The sequence below is a fragment of the Candoia aspera genome, chromosome 2, assembly GCF_035149785.1.
Source record: "Candoia aspera isolate rCanAsp1 chromosome 2, rCanAsp1.hap2, whole genome shotgun sequence".
Lineage (NCBI taxonomy): Eukaryota > Metazoa > Chordata > Lepidosauria > Squamata > Boidae > Candoia > Candoia aspera.
In genome coordinates this window covers 146,953,947-146,974,500 of record NC_086154.1, presented here as the reverse complement: position 1 = coordinate 146,974,500, position 20,554 = coordinate 146,953,947, and the positions used below count along the sequence as shown (strand labels likewise).

Here is a 20,554-nt window from a genome sequence, read left to right as displayed (position 1 = left end):
CTCCTTCCTCCTCCTGTTTTCCCCAGAAAAACAACCCTGTGAGGTGGGTTGGGCTGAGGGAGAGTGACTGGCCCAAGGCCACTCAGCTGGCTTTCATGCCTGAGGCGGGACTAGAACTCTCAGTCTCCTGGTTTCTAGCCTGGTGCCTTCACCACTAGACCAAACTGGCTGTCTTTTTTTGCAGATAAAGAATCTCTCCCCTAAAATGGAATCGGTTCTCAGTGGAGATCAATCAGAGGTGCAGTATAGCCTTCTGTGATGTTTTATGGATAAAAGATAGTATCTCACTGAGCATTTTATTCAGGATACTCTCCTTATCTATCTTTACCTACAATTGCATGGAACTCTGCGCTGCTTTCTTCCACAGAATTTATTTGTTAATTCATTTTATATATTTTATATCCCACCTTTATTATTTTTTATAAATAACTCACAGGGGGGAACATTCCTCTTACTCCTTCCTCCTCCTGTTTTCCCCACAACAACCACCCTGTGAGGTGAGTTGGGCTGAGGGAGAGTGACTGGCCCAAGGTCACCCAGCCGGCCAGGCGGGACTAGAACTCTCAGTCTTCTACCCCAGGGCATCCTCAGCATGCTGTATTTGAGTGAAATGTAGGATGAAAGTAATTCCTTGTCCAGCCTTTCTCCCCCCTCCAATTACCTCCATCCAAACTGTCTTTTTGCAAGGTGGGAGAGCCACACAGGGGTGGTATATGTAGGTGTTATGGGAGAAGGTGATTTAGCAATGAAAACTTATTGTCATGGAAGGGGTTAAGTTCTTCCATTTGGGCTCCTTGGCTAAATAGCACAGGAGGGAAGGGCTGATCCTCGGTCAGGGAGAAGAGGCTGTAGATGCCGAATGTCACAATGTCACAAGGAACTCCTTGGCCGTCTTCAGATGGGGCTGGGAAAAATGCTTGTCAGAAGGAGCCCCTCCGTGGCTGGTCAGGGTACTGAAGACTGGGTGAGATGGATGAATGGCCTGCCTCAGTAGAAGGCACTTGGTACGATCATTTACACCAAACTCTAAACCCTTACAAAGTACTTTCTACACAATGAGAACTCGGTATATTGTATCTGAATGAGACATAGGACAATGATGTTGTGTGGTTCCTCTATCTGCCATTCTTGTTCAGATTATCCTCACCAAACTGCCTTTTTGCAAGCTGGGAGATATACACAGGGATGTATATGCAGTGGTTGGTAAGAATGCAGCCTGAAGAAGGAAACTCTGAGCTGAGAATCATTAAGGAAATGAGTTCTGTCTGTAGTGTAGACTCAGTGGCTAAATAGCATGGGGGAGATACACAGATACACATTCTGCGATGGTCTGGGGAAGGTCTGCTGCTTAGTGAAAAAGAATCATTTTGCATACAGAATGCTCCAGACATAATCCTTGGCCATCAACAAAGAGGCTTGGAAATACATACGTCTGAAACCCTGGTACTGCCGCCACCAGGTGTATACAAAATGGATAAATGGTTTGTGTTAGCAGAAGGCAGGTTGCTTTAAATGTGTTATTGGCAAAGCAATTCTGAAGTCAACTCTGTAGTATCCTGTGACATCACAATTAGTAAGGTTTTTTTTACATATGACTGCATATGCATGTGGAGTGATAGTATGAAACCAGTGAGACTCCTTAGCCAGGTAGGCCTCAGCACCTTTAAGTTCTACTTCAGTAGCCTCTTGGTAATCATTAACAATTGCATCTCATTCTAGTTATCATTTTGGACATTGTTTCTCAGCATTTCCAAATTCCCTGGATTCTTGTTTCACACTCTCATGCCACTGAAACATTTCTAGAGTTGAAGTGGAGAGCATCACTGTGTGTTCAGAATGGCTGGTGGCAGAGGCAGAAATTGTCAGTTGGCACAGAGGTAATTTTTGTTTTCCACCTTGGTCTCCTGAGCTTTCTCGATTCCCAAGTTTGGGAGATTTGCCAAATAGCCTTCAGCATGAATCAGGAATTCAGGGAGAGTTGTGTGTGGCTATTTAACTATTGAAGCCAGCATTCTAGGTCAGCATTAGTCAACCACATGCTTATGGGAAGTCTACAAGCAAGAAATGAATAGCATGGCAACCTTACAGTCATGTTCCCCAATAAGGGGAACTGAGAATATACTGCCATGAACAGGAGAGTTAAGTATCATCGTCATGTGAAGCAGCTATTCATAGCCTTCTCTTCCATAAAGTTGCAATCACATTCTTTTGCACTGTGTGACAAAATACTTCATTCCACTTTACTAGGTGATCCTGGGTTGTCTAGTTTAAAAAGGAAAAGATTTTTTCAACCCATTTTTCCTTATGTTGCACAGCTTTGTATCCAAGATCTTGTCCCCACTCACATCCCCATTTTTCTAAGATCAAAAGCTGTAACCTTTCTCAAGAGGAATTTGTTTCATCTTCCTTTCCAGTTTTACAATATGTTTCTCAAATGCAGTGTTCACAACTGTACACAGTACTGTAAACAGAGCTGCAGTGTAAAGGTATTATGATACTGACCATTACATTTTTTTATTCCTCTCCTAATAAGCCTCAACCTGGAATTTGCTCTTTTTCACAGCAGCTTGCCATCACCACCCAAGACCCTTTTCCTGCCCAACTCTCATTACAGCAATCTTCAACTGTGAATAAAAGAAATTAGGCTTATTTTGCCCCAGAGTACATTATTTTAGGGTTGAATGACTTCAATCCTAAAGTCATTCTACTTACTTGAGTAGAACAGTAGAACAGAATACTAAATGCCCAGCTTGAATCTTCAGCATTACAAGTTCCTCTTCCTTATGAAGTGAATTTTATGCAGAGCTTTATATAGGTCTTGACCATTCCCAGGCATATAATGAGACAAATACATTCCCCCCCCCCCATTTTTGGAATATTTGCCCATTTGATGAGTCAGATATTGTCTTAAAGAAGAGAAATTACTGTATCAATTTCTGCTATGTCCTAAAGTTTTTTTTCCCCTTCTTGCTGTCTAGGTGAAATACAGGCCAGAGGTATAAACAGAAATGCATTTTTATCTGATTCACAGATGGAAAAGGATCAGGAGAACCAAACCAACTTTTCAGGATTCATCCTCCTGGGTTTCTCCTCCTTGCCAGACTTCCAAGGATTTCTCTTTCCTATCTTTCTCTGTATGTACTTGCTTTGCCTGCTAGGAAATCTCCTAATAATCTTGTTGATCTTCTCAAATACCAGCCTCCTCCATGCTCCCATGTATTTCTTCCTCTGTCACTTGTCATTGGCTGACCTTGGATTTAGTTCTTCAATTGTGCCTAAAATGCTGCAGAACTTGGTGTCTCAGTCAAATACCATATCCTTCAGTGGTTGTTTGACACAGATGTATTTCTATGTGAGCTTTGGTACAACAGATAACTTTCTCCTGGCCTTAATGGCATATGACCGCTATGTAGCCATCTGCCACCCCTTGCATTACACCAGAATTATGAGCTACAAATGCTGCTTATGTTTGGCTGCTGCATCTTGGCTCCTGGCTCATGCCCACTCTTTGTTGTACGTTTCACTGGTATCTGATTTTACATTTTGTAATTCCCAGGAAATTCCCCATTTTTTCTGTGACCTCCATCCATTATTGAAGCTCTCCTGCTCTGATACCTCATTAGTTGAAATGCTCCTTGTCAGTGAAGGTTCAACCGCTCTTCTTGGACCCCTCTTGTTGATTCTCCTCTCCTATACCTTCATCATATTCAAGGTGGTGAAGGTTCCATCTAGATCTGGGAAGTACAAGGCTTTCTCCACTTGCAGTGCCCATCTTACTACTGTGACCTTGTTCTATGGATCTCTGATGGGCACCTACCTTCGTCCATCCTCCACCTATTCTGGGTCCAAGTTGAGAGTGACATCAATAGTATACACAGTGGTCACCCCATTACTCAATCCTTTCATATACAGCCTGAGGAACAGTGAGATACATATGGCCATAAAGAGGTTATTCAGGGGTTGGTTTCAGAAGAACTGAGCCAAAGAAAAAATATGGTTGCCGCAGAAGAAGCTCTGAATTAGCCTGAAAAAAGGGTAAAGACAGCGATCAGTAGAAAGATGTCTGATATTCTCTAACATTTCATCCTTCTCATCCTTCCATTATTTCATGTGCATAAAATTGCAGAACGTGGTAACACATTCCATTTGTTATTTAAAATTGTTTAGGATAGTCTGCTTTCTCAATAATTAATATTTTCACTTCTTTCAACATGCTGTCTAAAAAGCAGAGCATTGGAAAAGGTACCAGTGGTAATTCAAATCCATTTTTCAAAACAGTCAAAATAAGTTTAAAAATAACCGATACCTGTTTGTCATACTTAATGCAGTTTGAAAACATTTATTAAAAAAGATGACCTTCTTTTCTGCCTGCCCTTTTATTGCTGTGTATATTTCTATTCCTTTGTCAGCACTGCCCACCCAAACAGTTTACATTTTGCTGGTGCAGATTCACTCAACTTGCTTCCCTGCAGATGAACTGGACTTCAACTCCCACAATCCTTAGCTGAAATGATTTCCCCCCCTGACCTTTGGGTGTGTCCATGGGGGAGGGAGGGGATGGTAAGCTTTCTTTTCCAAGATGATAATAATTTTGCAGAGCTGGGGAATCTCTCAAATATGTAGAAATTACTACTTTAATTTTGATCAGTCTATTCTGGTTCTGGGTCGATAGACACAGGGCTATTGAAGTTTGCTCTTAGATGCAACAAGTGCCAACCTACAAGGAAATACATGGTGCCATGAAGGTGACTGAGGATTGGTTCCAAGAAATTCCTGTGTAATCCCAAAAGTAGTTTTGGGGAATAAATATAGTAAGTGTGGTGCAAACTGTTTATACCTGGAAGACGTTAGAAGCACAGGAAATCAGAACATTGAATATGCTCAGGTAAATAGGGGTAGAGATCAAACCCAGGGCAGACAACATCAGCCCGCAAGAAAATCCAGACTGAGGGCCCCACAAGGGAGGCATTGCTCTGTAAAACTGAGAAGGGGAAAAAAAATAAAGCTTGGATGGGTTAGGAAAGGTATAAGAAGTAGTGCAATGTTTCTTAAACTTTTTTTTCTCTCAAGACCCCTTCCCACTTTTAAAAATTATGGAGGACTCCAAAAAGGCTTTGGTTTGTATGGGTTATATTTATTGATATTTACCATATTCAAAATTAAAAATTGATACATTCGCTACCACTACCACTTCTCGTGATTGTTTGATGGGATGTCATGAGCACTGATGGTGAGCAGGGGGGGGGGGGCTATCCAGGGGGGGAAACGCATGCGTAATACTGAGGAATTAAGTAGCCATTCAAAGAGACACAGATCAGACCCGCCTTAACTTTTGGGGTTTATCTGTCTGGGTTTTTCCCACGCTTCTTCAGTTTGTTAGGATTTTCTGTCTAATGTAGCAGTAATAAAACACTAGAGGCCCATTCCTTGTCTCAGCGTGGTTCCTGACTGTTAGGACATGGGATTTTAATATTTTTCAACATAGGCTGGCAAATAATTTTGATTTCCTGGAGCCCTGAGAGGGTCTTGGGAGACCTCCAGGGGTCCTTGGACCACACTTTGAGAAACACTGAAGGAGTGGACTTGTAAGTGCAAGGGACAGTCACAGACAGAGGCACATTAACATGGACACATCTGGGGGATGTGCACTTGAAATTAAAGCAGCAACTGGAATCTGCTTATAAGTAGAATTAACTTTACTAAATGATAGTGCTATCAAATGGTAGCAAGTACTTCAACTCCACAGTATTGGAGTAATACCACAAAACTGGTCCTACAAAATGCAGCACAATGTAACGAAATACATACCAATGAACAGCTATGTTCGGCCATGAGGTCATGCTGTTGGGTTATTAAAGCCAAAGGGTTGATGCTGGTAACCTAAGGAATGTACAGATTGATATACTGTAGCCAACTGTACTATCCATAATGATCTGCAACTGTTCAGAAGTTTTCCAGAACTTTTATCCCCCCACTTTTTTTTAAAGAGGAAATTTCCATTATAAAACCTTCCTGAAAAAGCAATTTACATTTGCATTTCTACAAATAGTTACTGGGGAGATTGCTTTTACATATCCTTAAGAAATAATAACAATAACAACAACAATAATAAATTTATTAGAATAAATTAAATTATTATATTTTAAAAAAATATTTTTATTGAAGAACTTTATACAATACTGAATTTAAGAAAGAGAAAAAGAGTAAAGAAAAATAGTAAATAGATAAAGGAAAAAGAAAGAAAAAAAAGAAAGAAGTTCAAAGAACCAGCTACCATTCTCCTTTACAGCAGTTCTAAATAAATTTATCATCTATCCTCCCTCTTTAAGATTATAATTACCTTCTTCCCATATTTTCTAATCATCAAATCCAGAAATCACCAGTTCATTTTTTTCTGATTTCAGCAAAATGTCCATAATTTCCAGTCACTAATAAATGTACTTATAGTCTTCTTCCTAATCAAACAAGTCAATTTTGCCATCTCTGCAAATTCTGTCATCTTCACCAACCTTTCCTCTTTTGTGGGTAGAATAAATAGAAGTATTAGATTTTATATAATAATAAATTATATAATTTTATTTCAATTTATTGTTGTTACTAATTATATTAATATCACCATTATACTTTATTATAGTTATCTTATTAAAATTTATTATGGTAATTAAAATTATATTTTATATAATCATAAAATTGCCCTGCTCTTCCATCAAGTTAATAGGCTGATTTGTAATAAACTATACAGAAAGCTAAAAAAAATAACATATAAAATATATTTAAACTAACCTATAAAAGCAAAGGAAACAAAAATTATACACAGATTAAAAAAAACAACCTCAAACTCATCAGCAAAAGTATAAGGAAGTAGCCACAAGGACAGTTGCTTCAGGATCCTGGGCTGTTTGTCTTTCATCAAATCTACTTTCATTCCATTCATCACGCCTGTGTTCACTTTCTGAGTAGCACAGAGATTTTCCCTAGCAGACTTTACGATCCATCTCACCTCCTTTTCCACTGCTTCACTGATCCCTCAGATTCATCTCTCTCTGTACGTTAAGTATCTTTCAGGGATGCAGGAACCTTAATTGCTCACTGCTCACTGTTTGTGGATATAACACAAGTAGTGAATGGCAAAGGAAGCATCACTTCTTCCCTTTCTGCATCCTGAAGGGCTTTCTGGTTGTACATGGAGACAATTTGAGTGTGCAGGAAATCATGAATGTAACCAATGGTTCCCATGAATACATTGATTGATTGACTGATTATGTGCCATCAAGTTGGTGTTGACTCTTAGCAACCACATAGATGGATTTTCTCCAGGATGTTCTATCCTTCAGGTCTTCCAGTGATGCACCCATCACCATTGTAATTCCATTCACCTTGCTGCTGATTGTCCTTTTCTCTTTCCTTCAACGTTTCCCAGGATTATAGACTTCTCCAGAGAGCTAGGCTAGGTCTTTGCATAATGTGTCCAAAATATGATAACTTGAGCCTGGTCATTTATGTCTTGAGTAAGAACTCTGGGTTGATTTGTTTGATGATCCATTTGTGTTTTCTTGGCTATCCATGATTGATTGATTGATTGATTGATTGATTGATTGATTGATTATATGCCATCAAGTCATTGTCAACTGTTAGTGGCTACATAGATAAATTGTCTCCATGACAATCTATCCCTAACTTGGTCTTTCAGGTCTTCCAACAGTGCACTTATCGCTGCTGTAACTGTAACCTTGCTGCTGGTTTTCCTCTACTTCTCTTTCCTTCTACCTTTCCCACCATTAGAGCCTTCTCCAGAAAGCTAGGTCTGAAGTAGGATAATATGAGCCTGGTCATTTGTGCCTCAAGTGAGAACTCTGGGTTGATTTGTTTGACGATCCATTTGTTTGTTTACCCTTAGGATTTAGATACTCTCAGGATTTTTCTCCAACACCAAAGTTCAAAAGCATCAATACCCTTTTTATCTTGCTTCTTCAAAGTCCAACTTTCACTTCCATAAAGTGTCACAGGGAAAACCATTGCCTGCACAATTCTGTTCGTTGTAGGTATAGACATAGCGCAGCATCTAAACATCTTTTCCAAGGCTTCCATTCCTACTCTGTCGAATGCTAGTCTGTGGCATATTTTTTTGACTGCTGGTTCTTATGGACAGAATGGGAGATTTGATCCTAAAGGGCAGAAGTTTTTATTTTACTTTATTTTGTATTTATTTTATTTTATATCCTGCCTTTATTATTTTTTTATTTTTTGAAGTTATCCACTACTTCAATATCTTCACTGTCACTTCTCAGGCTGGTTGCTGTACCTGTTGTGGTTCATTTGGTCTTCTTAAAAGTTCCACTTTTTCACTGTATTCCTTTAATTTCATTACTAGAGCTTGCACATCATTTGCATTTTCAGCTATCAGAGTAGTGTCATCAGCACACCACAGGATATTGGTATTGATATTTCTTCCTCCAATTTTAAAACCACACTCTTCTTCCAATCCTCATTCCCTCAATATATTCCATGAGTATGTATAAGGTGCTATTTCAATCACCAAGGAATGATACCAACTCCTAGAACTTTCCTATTCGGCATTCCTCATAGCAGTTCCACACTGATCAACTAAGAGGCATTCTTTTCCTACAGTGGAGATAGGAATTCCCTTATTAGGGGACAGCACGTGACCGCTTTCATCCTAGATTGGGACTTACCAGCCATATGTCTTACTTGTATGTCTGAAGAGTCCCAATATAGAATGAAACTGGTCACATGCTGCCTTCTGGTGGTTTATCTAAGTAAAAACACCACACAGGATATACACTGTGTAAAAACAGAGAAATCCCCACCCACTCCAAGAGGGGTGGTAGAAGTCCTGTAAAATCTCATACGTGAGGGCATGATATCATGTAAATGTGTCTATCTTTCTCTCTCTGAGAACTTAATGAAAGGTGGACTGTACATATCTTTCTGATATACCTTATTATGGGAAATGTTCTCATCAGTACAACAATTATACATTCATTTAATACTTGCTCATTCGCCAGCAGGTTCCAGAAAATGTAGCTACAAGCAACTGTACTTGTATACTAGCTCATGCTACTGTATTTTGTCTGATTTTATTGCATATCACCCCCGCCCCCCACAACACACACAGATACACAGACACAGAGTAATATCTGAGGCAAAAGGATGGTGTTACATTCTGTAAGTTGCTTAGGTACGAGCAAGTCAGTGCACCTTCCTCTACAGGGTGCCCTGCAAGATATTTAATTACAACCTCTATTTACGCTAGGAATGATAGGAGGTGTAGTCCAATAGATTTAGAGGTTTGGGAAGGTTAAGTATGAATGCAACTATTTTGGAAGTTCTAAGGAGGAAAACAAAATTACCATTTTCAGTAAGTATCCCACCTCCATGAGAGTTGAGGTGTATATTACTCAAAGCCAGAACATTTATTTTGATGATACTAAAATGGGTTGCCCAAGCTACCCAATTCTGTGTGTCTCATTGTAATCTACCTAATTTAGAACTGCTTCCAAAGTTTCTTCCCCCCAAAAAGTCAGCTCAAGTATGACAAGGGTGAGAGAGAAGAAAGAAAACTCTTGTTCACCAAATTTTCAGTGAGATCATAAATCCATATATGTCCTATATGGCTTCAGACTGTAATGGAAGTTTATACGGTAGAATTCTGCTTCATAACAAAGCATCCATTTCACACAGAAATGTTCAATCAAGGTGTAGGATTTTAGCTCAGTTGCCTTCCTAGCATGCTAGTTTATTTTGTGATGTGGAGTCCCCTCATCAGTCCAAAGTCATAAAACCAATCAAGGTCTGCTCAGAGTTAGACCTACTACAAGTTTTGTTTGTATCAGATGAAAATATTCTCATAGAGCACTCTTGACCTGAATAAGTGGAGGAATCCTAAGAGAGGCAATATATCAGAATTAACAAGATCCCAGTGGCCTAAACCACGTGAAACAGGTTACATCCACAGAAATATACATTGGCATTTAGACATGTGTTCTTCCACCCTGGACCCCATGTGCTGCTCCAAAGAGGGAGAGAAAACTCTTTGTAATGTAGAGAATGCAGCAGTTACAGTATCGTGTGCCATCCCTCTTCCTCTACCTCTCTCCTTGTTATAGATTATAGTATTTTCTAAAGCAAAGAGGCAATAGCATCCACCAAGAACATCTAAGGGAACTGTACATGGATAGTTGCAAACAGCAATTGCTGGTATAGATAGATTATCCCCATGATTGCAGTTCCCTTTCAACAACTAAATTGTACTTCTCTTACTGGAATCTGTTGGGCATCTGCACTATAGCCTTTGGACTGTCTGAGCCTGAACACTTTCTCCATGAGAAAAAGTTTGTAATTGTCCTGGACTTCTCTAAATTGAGGTCTCTGGGTTCTCTTGCTTTTTGTGATATGATAAATAGCTACATTATTATGTGAGATTTATGACCTTTTTTAATGTGGCTGCCTTGACTTTATCACAAACGACTGGTTTATAGGCTTGATCTGCTCTCTTGGTCTCCTGCCTTTCATATATTCCATCAGAGAGACTGAATTATTCAACCAGTTTGATGTTCTAATATGACTTTTGGGGAAGTGTCATTGCTGAGGGCAACTATAGATTAGCTCAGCACAGATCAACTATAACACAGAAATCAAGCTGTCTCCAAAAGGAGGGAAAGAAATCAATTAGGTAGAAAATACCCAAGTTTATTTATTATTAAATGTATTTACTTTCATATCTCTCCCTTCCAGGTGACATATAAACGTTGAAAGTTACATTTAGAAACATCTTGGATAGGTGGGGGCCCTAACATTGTGGATGTAATTTGTGGAAAGAAGGTTCAAAGAAACATATCCTCAGATCGAGCAGGAATGAATGAGGTAAGATCATCTTCTGTTTGATAATCACACAGAGCTTAACACAGCTTTTTTTTTAAAGTCCCCCCACCTTTCTCCCTCCCTCTCGCCTTAAAAGCTTCCCATGGTTTCATTCCTAAATGTAAATGTTAAACCAGAAGTAAATTCCTCCCCAAAGCAAGAATTTTGTAGTTTAGAAGACTCAAGTGTGACACCACTGAAATGTGTACAGCTGCACACATATGGAACTTCCAGATCACATGAAATTACTCTTCGGTGTTAAGTAGGTGTCAATACGTAATAACAAGAACAAATGTTCTTAAAGTATACTCCTGTCATATAGTTTTGAATATTTACAGGAACAGGCATTTAAACTCAGCTCTGAATTGTTTTCTTTAGGGCTTTTATGACCCATCTTTCTTCATCATGTACCTCAAAGCAGAATGAAACATGTGAAGATGACTTTAATGTAGTTTTTAATTTTTATTTTAGAGTAAAAAAAACCCTTTTCTGATTCAAAAGCAGCCTTCTGCAATCTTCAGAAAAGTCTGAAGCAGGTTTCCAAGTGCCAGCCAAATCCAAATTTGTCTTGTTTCAGCAAGGTGGCTGCACCATGCGCCATCAGCTGTGCCTGGGTTTGCTCTTCATTTCAAATCCCTTTACCCTACCTATTGAAAGGAGGCAGGAGGGGGTCCAGCCCATGTTATGGCCTCTCTTGCTCCATGTCAGATGCCTTCCTTCTTTCCTCGCTTCCTACCTTTTGTCACATTCAGCCTGGCATCTTTCTAAGTGAACTGAACAGCTGCTTATATCTACAATTTTTTTATTCTCTTCCACAGTGGAATAATGGCAAAACAGAACCAAACGGACCCATCAGGCTTCATTCTTATGGATTTCTCTGTCCAGCCAGAGAATCAGCAGCTTCTTGGCTTGCTCTTCCTATCCATGTATCTCCTGACAGTCCTGGGAAATTTACTGATTGTTCTGCTGATTTGCTCAGATGCTCACCTTCTCCAGACCCCCATGTATTTCTTCCTCAGCCACCTTTCTTTGGCAGATGTGGGCTTTGCCTCTGTGACTGTCCCCAAGATGCTGCAAAACCTTCTCTTCAAGGTCAGGACTATTTCCTATAGCGGGTGCTTGATGCAAATGTTTTTCTACATGATGTTTGCCAACACAGATAACTATCTTTTGGCTGTGATGGCCTATGACCGCTATATGGCCATCTGCCACCCCCTGCATTATGCCACACGAATGAGCCAGAAGCGCTGCCTCTTACTTGTGGCAAGCTGTTGGCTCCTGGCATCTCTCAATTCTGTGCTGTACACATTGATGATGTCCCCTCTCTCTTTCTGCTCCTCTCAGGAGATCCCCCAGTTCTTCTGTGAATTCTTCCCTTTGCTACGACTTGCATGCTCAGACACAAGCATTATAGAAACCATTTCTCTAATTGAGAGCTATGTGGATGTACTTGGCCCATTTTTCCTCATTGTGATCTCTTATGTATGCATTTTCTGCACCATCCTTACTGTCCCATCCACAAAGAGGAAGCATAAGGCGATTTCCACATGTGGTTCTCACCTGGGTGTGGTGACCCTCTTCTATGGCACCCTCTGTTGGGTCTATTTGCAGCCAAACTCCAGGAATTCAGAGCAGAACATGATTTCTTCTTTCATGTACACAATGGTGACTCCCATGCTCAACCCATTCATTTACACTCTTAGAAATACAGAGATAAAGGCTGCTTTGAAAAGTATTATTGGAAGGACGAAAACTGCAGGCTTAAATTGATTCTTTCTCTGTTTTTCAAAATCTGTATTTCTGAAGGAGGGGATGGAAATCTCAGCAGCCTGAATCATGGATAAGTCCCAGTCTGAGTTTGTATCATGGATATTACCCTAAGAATTATAATTTCATTCATAAACATGGAATATCCTGTTGCAGAAATCACATAAAATGTTAAATGCTTATTGGCTGAATACCTATAGAAACCATAAAGAGAACAAAACTAAAGGGGGGATCATTTGGTGGTTATAGTTAATGGTACATGGTAAACAACAGTCCCTGAGAATTAAAGTGGATTAGTATACAGACAGCCAGTGTGGTCTAGTGGTTAAGGCATCAGGCTAGAAACCGGGAGTTCCAGTCCTGACTTAGGCACAAAGCCAGCTGGGTGACCTTGGGCCAGTCATTCTCCCTCAGCCCTAGGAAGGTGGCAGTGGCAAACCACCTCTGAAAAACCTTGCCAAGAAAACTGCAGGGACTTGTCCAGGCAGTCTCTGAGAATCAGACACGATTGAACAGATTAAAAAAAAAAGTATATAGAGAACTAGATTTGAATCTTGAAGGCATGAATTGAAACCACCACTGTGTGAAAGGCTGTCATCTCTGATAAATGAATCCTCTGTTTCCTCATCTGTAGAAGATAAGTGTTTGCAATCACATGGCATTATTTTGAAACTAAGCATATATCAAAATTGTAATCATACCCCCTTTTTGGTGTAATCTGGGCTCAAGATGCAGTGGCTGTGGATAGTGTCTATAGATATGCTTGTGAGTTGAACAGTTGTGAGAAAAAGATTGTCTAAACAAAGATTTTCCTTTTGTCAGTATTCACATATTTCCTAGATGACTGATGGAAATGGGATCTGTCACAGATATCACCTGGAACTATCCTGTTCAGGATTCCAGCCAGCTAGTCAAGCCTGATTCTATTCTCCCTCCTTCTGTTTTCCATCCTCCCAATCCATCAGTTGGCAAGCATCCTGTGGCCACTAAACATGCAACTATTCCATAAAGGTCTTTTTGTACTTCTCCAAACCTTGGTGTGCTCCTGGGCTGCTGATACTTTCCTAACATGTATGGATGGTGCAGTGTTTGCTATTTAAAGTTTCAGCATTCAGAAATGAGTTTGCTATTAGTAGGTAAAATTTCCAGTAACTTCTCTGTTGAATAAAAGTTGAAAGGTCATGCCCAAAACTATTCCTTCACATTTACTCTACAAAACTGGCAAAAATTGGTATTGACTATAGAATTTAGTTTCCTAAGAATTCTATCTTTCCATTTACAAAAAATGATAACAATATTCCTGTTCTTTTATTTGCAAAGTAAGATTGTCTGTAAACCATGCCCACTGAGCTAACTGGAGAATGTGGACCTCCCCATTTTTACAAGTAGAGTAATTTTGCAAATGGTGTCTTCTTGAAAAAAAATATGCAAATAATGCAATAAAATGAATTATACAAATAGATTTGATTGCTATTGTGAATGGAGATGATTACTTGGATTCCAAAATCAAAAACAGGCAGAGCCACACAGCTTTCCAGTGTTTTTTTTTAAAATGTACTGATTTTTTTAAAAATGTATTTACTTATAGAACAATTTGGGATCTATTATGATTATTCTTGGACATACCGGAGTCACAAGGGAAATTTTCTGACAGACTGCAAGTTTATTAGGCTGGTCTAACTTAATAAAGTTGAGATGCAATCCATTACGGATAGATGAAAGAAAAAACTTATCCACCCAAGGGGTAATTCATTTATGAGTTTTACCATTACTAGATATATTGATGGCAACAAGCCCTGAGGGATTTTCAAATAGAGATGGTTGGCATTTTAATGGAATATGCCAATTTGGGATGGATATGCTGAAGTCATAGGTGGACTTGGAATACATACTGTATGCACTACAAGCTCTGCCTTCAAATGTTGAGATGCACTTCACAGACACACACACACATGTGTAAAAATGCATACATGTGAAGAAAATAGCCATGGAACTATTATCTTAGAAAAAGTGTGCACAGAAAATGTGTTTCCAATGAAAATTGTTCTAAAATCTGCACATATTTGGAAATAAGCAAAAAGTGTACATTCAAAGAACATACAACAGTGCATCAAAATATGTAGACAAAACTTTTTATCCTGGGGTGTATGTAGTGAGGCTAAAAAGATACTGCAGTCCAGTGGAAAACAGATTGACAAATTCTAGAATGATAGATTAATCTTCTGCAGCAATGGCAACATTCCTTGCAAAATAGAGAGAATAGCATGTCATTGTTTTAAAATATGTCTCTGAGTAGCATCTCCTTGAGGAAGTTGAACACTGCACGCTGGACAATGGGGAGTGATATTCCCTTTTCCCTTCTCAATCTGTTTTTGGGCTATCAAAAAGCATCTGAGTGGCAGCTGTCAGGAACAGGAATCTGACCTTGACAGATGTTTGGATTGAACAGGCAGGGATTTTGTTATCTTGCTTTCTGTCCTTATGTCCAGGGCACATGCATTTTGCATTGTACTAACTTAATAAAAAACTGAAGGCTGTACATTGCTATGATTGCACATCTCTGATTCATTCTGGTATGCATACTATAGGTCAGTTGTTTCATAACAATTTTAAAGAGTTTTGTCCCCTTCAAGTAGAATATTGTCTCTAATAACACAGGAGTGGCAATACTAATACATACCTAATACACAACAACAAATACCTACCTAATACACAACAACTCAAGCATGTTTCAATGTAGTATGGACCAGATGCTTTGGCTGCATTAGAGAAACCTAAGCTGCTAATACATCTGATGGAATCGATGTTTGAAACTAAACCCACATCCTTTTTGTATCAAAAACTAAAGAACATTTTTAAAGTCAACATTAAGGACATTAATGGCACATGGAATGAAGAACTGGAACATCCAATAATGGAACATCAATAGTTACAGATCTTTAAAAATATTAAATTTACTTCAGTAGATTTTAAATTAAAACTGGCTCATCAAAAGATCTTATTTCAAGTTTACAGGATTCCCCAAAGGATACATTTGAAAGGTTGGACATCAAATTCTCCCTACTGGCAATGCAAAAAATTTGAGGGGTCATTGACTCATATGATTTCTCCTGTGAATCACTGATATATTTTGGAAATAATATTTTTAAGTACATACAGTAAATAGATTTATGGGGATTGGAAGTTGTTAATGTTATGTTAAATTTTGTCATGAAACTTTGGAATCCAAGTATTCTTGAGGAGTTATGGTTGTATCAGGCCTGGGGTGTTGCTAAAATAATTATTTTGAGAAATTGGAAAAGTAGTAATATCCTGATATTAAGGATTGTATTCAAGAGATGTGTGATCTATTTTTAAAAGGCATTTTTATCCAGTACTAAAAAAATGACTCAATATGATTTCTCGTGGCACAGATTTTATGATATTTTGTAATGTTAGAGAATAATTAATCCCCCCCCAGTATATTTAGAAATGTGTTTAACATTTGATTAATAAGTGACATACATTGTTTTCCTCTTTTCTGTTTTTTCCCCCTTTTGGTAGTTTTTATGTATTTCATTTCTTTTTTGTATTTGAATATTTTGTATTATTTTCTGTAAAAACCATCAAGACAAAACATTTAAACCCCCCCCCCCCACACAGACATATTCTTGAGATGATTGTGTGTCACCACAGAAAAGGCTTTGCTCACTGTACCAGTCCTATCGTCAACTTTTAGCAGGGATTTTTCAGTTGATAGGAACCTGCCTTGTAATTTGCAACTGGAATTCAGTGTCATGACCTCGTTGCAAGGCACAAAGAGCCTCACAACGTAGATCATGATCATCAAGGAATAGAGGAAGAAGATAATTAAACCAGGGATTAAAACAAGCACCCAAAGCACCCACACCCATGGACCCATATGCAGCTGAAAAGAAGGACATCGGATGAGCAGAGATAAGCCGCACCTGGTGCCCTGGAGGACACACCAGAATCGAGAGGACAAGGGAAGACACCGGGAAAACACCCATGCAGCCATCAAGGATCCCATCAAGAGGGATTGGGACAATAAAGGGTGGAGGAGCCCGGGGCCCTACAAGAGGGTATAAAATGGGCACCTCCACACCACACACCCCGTTCCCGTTTTTCGTTCTGTCAGCCACCATTCCAATAAACCAGAAATCCTTAATACCCATTAAGTGAGTCTGTGTCTTATTGCAAAGCGAGACTGACCCTGACATAAAAACGGGAACCGCAAAAAATTTTTTACCTAGCACCTATCCAACAAGCTTGTGAGGGACCCAGCTAGGTATGGAAACCCACGAAGCGAGGCAGCGCAACCCCTCGGCACCTGGCGACGAAGCCCCGCTCCCCTCGGGCGGGATGTGGCTGAGGTCCGGGCGGTGTAACGCCCTGGTAAGTATGGGACCCAGCTTGGGGGAAGCGGAGGGGGAGGGAACTACCCCGGCGCCCCGGAGCCCGCGGGCCACCGGGGGCGAGATGAGGGGACCCTCTCCAGGCTCGCAGGCAACCCTGGAGGAAGCGTGAGACAAACCGCCACCCAGGGCGCACGGAGCCGAGGGAATGCCTGGCACCCCGGAGGGACCAAGGGAAGGTCCGTCCTCCACGACGGCCAACGGCGAGGGCGAGCAGAATGGCGAGCGCACCAGCGGGAGTCCGCAAATGGCGGCGAGGCTCGACGCGCTGGAGGAGGGGGTGCAGGTGATATGGCTGATGCTACAACAGCTGACGGCAGCGCAGGGACCCCGCAGCGGCAGCAGCTTGGAGGCACACCCGAATGAGAGACGGCGGTTGTAATGGTTGCCCAGCCCAAATACTCAGACTCACAAGAGGTTGCTAAATGAAATCTGATTTATTAGGGAACTTAGGACAAATACAGAGAAAGCTGAGAATGACAGAAAGCGCGCCAAATACAAACTTAAACCCTTCATTGCACACGTAACCCTGCCTCCCTACCAGCAGAGCCGCCCGTCCCAGGTGCTGGCAACTGTCAGATCTTCTAGCCTGGGAAAGTAACCTTGAACACAGGAGATAACCCAAATACATTCCAAAAGCACAGCCAAGAGATAAATCCCTTCCAACAGGAACCATCCTCCCGTGAAAGATGAAACACACATCCAGCTAATGACATGCGAAACGTTACGATGTATCAAACACATTGAAACAGTGAACATGACATACCGCCTCCCCAAACACAACCTTAAGGACCTGGTTTAGAGGGGTAGGCAGAATGGAAACGGGCAACCAGGGTAGGTGAAGCCACGTCATAAGCCGCGACCCATTCGGGATGAGGGAAATGCTTCCAACGAACTAAATACTGTAGAGTATTGCGAAGGCGTCTAGAGTCTAAAATTTCTTTAACTTCAAAGTGTTGTTGACCGTCAATCATGATGGGGGTTGGAGGTGGAGGCTGATCATGCCATTGGTCAGAACGAATACTTGGTTTGAGCAAGCTGCAATGAAAAACAGGATGTAAGCGTTTAAGGCTATGAGGCAAATCAAGCTTAAAAGTCACAGGGTTAATTTGAGCAGTAATGGGGAAAGGACCCACAAACTTAGGTGCCAACTTTTTAGAAGGTTGTGAGGACTTAATGAACCTTGTTGATAAATAGACCAGGTCACCGACTTGAAAAGCAGGATGAGAGGCACGTTTCTGGTCAGCATAGTGTTTGTAATCCGATTGTGCGTCAACCAACACCTGTTGAATCACCGGCCAGGACTCCGCTAGTTGTGTGGACCAATCCCCAGGCAAGGTCGGTCCGACAGAGGGTTGCGGTAGATCCGGGATGGGTACAAACTCCTTGCCATGTGCAATACGGAATGGGGTTTGTCCGGTGCTTTGATGAACGGCATTGTTGTAGGCAACTTCAGAAAAAGGGAGAAGGTCCACCCAGTTGTCCTGCTGATAGTTCACAAAAGCCCGAAGATATTGCTCCAGCGTTGAGTTTAAAGCCTCCGTGGCCCTGTCCGTCTGTGGATGCCACGCTGTGGACAGGGCTTGTTTAGTTCCCAAAAGTTTGAGGAACGCCCGCCAGAATTGCGAAGTGAACTGTGTGCCCCTGTCCGAAATCAAGCGTGACGGACATCCGTGTAGCTGGTACACGTGTACTAAGAAAAGGCAGGCCAACTGGCATGCGGAAGGAACTGACACGCATGGGATGAAATGGGCTTGTTTTGAGAAATAGTCTTTGACAACCCAAATCACTGTTTTGCACTGGCTGGGTGGTAACTCTACAATAAAGTCCATGGAAATCTCATCCCAAGGGCAAGCTGGGCTAGCCACGGGTTGCAGGAGTCCCTGAGGTTTACCTCCTTTGCGCTTTGACATAGCGCAGACAGAACAGGAGGTGATATACTCCTTTACATCCTTGCGCAAGGTGGGCCACCAGAACTGCCGTCGGACAAGGTGCAAAGTTTTTACGAACCCAAAGTGTCCCGCCACCTTGTCATCATGTGCACGGAGCAACACGTCTTTTCGCAACTTCTCAGGGACATAGAGACGGTTAGATTTCCAAGCAAAACCCTGGTCAACTGTAACAGTGTCTTTGTTTGCCAGCAACCAAGTATCAGTTTTTAACTCCTTTAGAAACTTTTGTTGCAACTGGGAAGGGATTGACAAAGCGCTCGGTGGTCCGGAGTCCGCAGCAGCTGGCTGCTGCGCTCATGTTTGGCTATGCGTCACAGCCTGCATACCCAGTTGTGGCGTTGTCCACAGAGTGCTGACCACTTCGGGCACTGCGCACAAGTCCTGGGGTTGCCGTGACAACGCATCAGCCAGGAAATTCTTTTTCCCCGGAATAAACTTCAATTGAAAATTAAATCGATTGAAGAACTGAGCCCAACAGACTTGTTTCGGGCTCAATTTGCGGGGGGTGCTGAGGGCTTCTAAGTTCTTATGGTCAGTCCACACCTCAAAAGGGTGATTCGCCCCCTCTAATAAATGCCGCCAAGATTCCAAAGCAGCTTTTACTGCGAATGCCTCCTTCTCCCACACATGCCAACGCCTCTCCGTCTCTGAGAACTTGCGGGACAGGTAAGCACATGGTTTGAGGCACCCTGCCCCATCAGCTTGCATCAATAATGCCCCAATGGAATAATCCGAGGCGTCAGCCTGAACCACAAAAGGTTTGGAGGGGTCAGGGTGTTGTAATATTGGCTCTTTGGTAAAAGATGCCTTTAACTGCTCGAACGCCACCTGACAAGCCGGCGTCCATTGCAGCAGCACCCCTGGATTTTTCACTCGTCGAGTATTCCCCAGTCCTTTGGTTTGAAGTAATTCCGTTAATGGTAGGGCAATTTCAGCGAACCCCCTTATAAATAATCTGTAGTAATTACTGAACCCCAGGAAACTTTGAAGTTGCCTGCGGGTGCGGGGCCTTTCCCAATCCACGACAGCCTGGACCTTGGCAGGATCCATTTCAATGCCCTTATCTGAAATTCTATACCCCAAATAATCAATTTGTGTCTGGTGAAAGGCACACTTGGACAGTTTGGCATACAATTCAGCTTTCCTGAGCTTGCAAAGCACTTGTTTAACCAAGGATACATGTTCCTCCATAGTTTCAGTATAAATCAATACATCATCCAAATACACCAATACCCCTTTAAACAGATGTTCATGGAGTACCTCATGGATCAATTGCATAAATACCCCAGGGGCCCCAGCCAGACCAAAAGGCAAAACCTTATACTGAAATGCCCCCAATGGGCAATTGAATGCCGTTTTCCACTCATCACCCGCCTTGATTCTTACACGGTAATAGGCTTCTCTCAAGTCCAGTTTGGAGAAGATTTTTCCTTTGGCCAGATGAGACAACATGTCTTTGATCAAAGGCAAAGGATATTTATTGGAAATTGAGACTGCATTCAGCCCCCAGAAATCGGTACAGAGTCTTAATGTCCCATC

At 41.2% G+C, this 20,554-nt stretch overlaps 2 protein-coding genes across 2 annotated transcripts; both read left to right on the top strand.

Annotated features, from left to right (window-relative positions):
• The first annotated feature begins 3,136 nt into the window (after nucleotides 1-3,136).
• Nucleotides 3,137-3,979, top strand: LOC134490113 (olfactory receptor 1E16-like). Its single transcript, XM_063292993.1, has 2 exons — nucleotides 3,137-3,487; nucleotides 3,773-3,979. The coding sequence occupies exons 1-2, from the start codon at nucleotides 3,137-3,139 to the stop codon at nucleotides 3,977-3,979; spliced, it is 558 nt and encodes a 185-aa protein (XP_063149063.1).
• Nucleotides 3,980-11,706: 7,727 nt separating this feature from the next.
• Nucleotides 11,707-20,212, top strand: LOC134490796 (olfactory receptor 1F1-like; the record flags this gene model as incomplete). Its single annotated transcript, XM_063294078.1, has 2 exons — nucleotides 11,707-12,613; nucleotides 20,190-20,212. Coding segments are annotated over exons 1-2 (930 nt in total), but the record flags the coding sequence as incomplete, so codon positions are not given.
• Nucleotides 20,213-20,554: the final 342 nt, after the last annotated feature.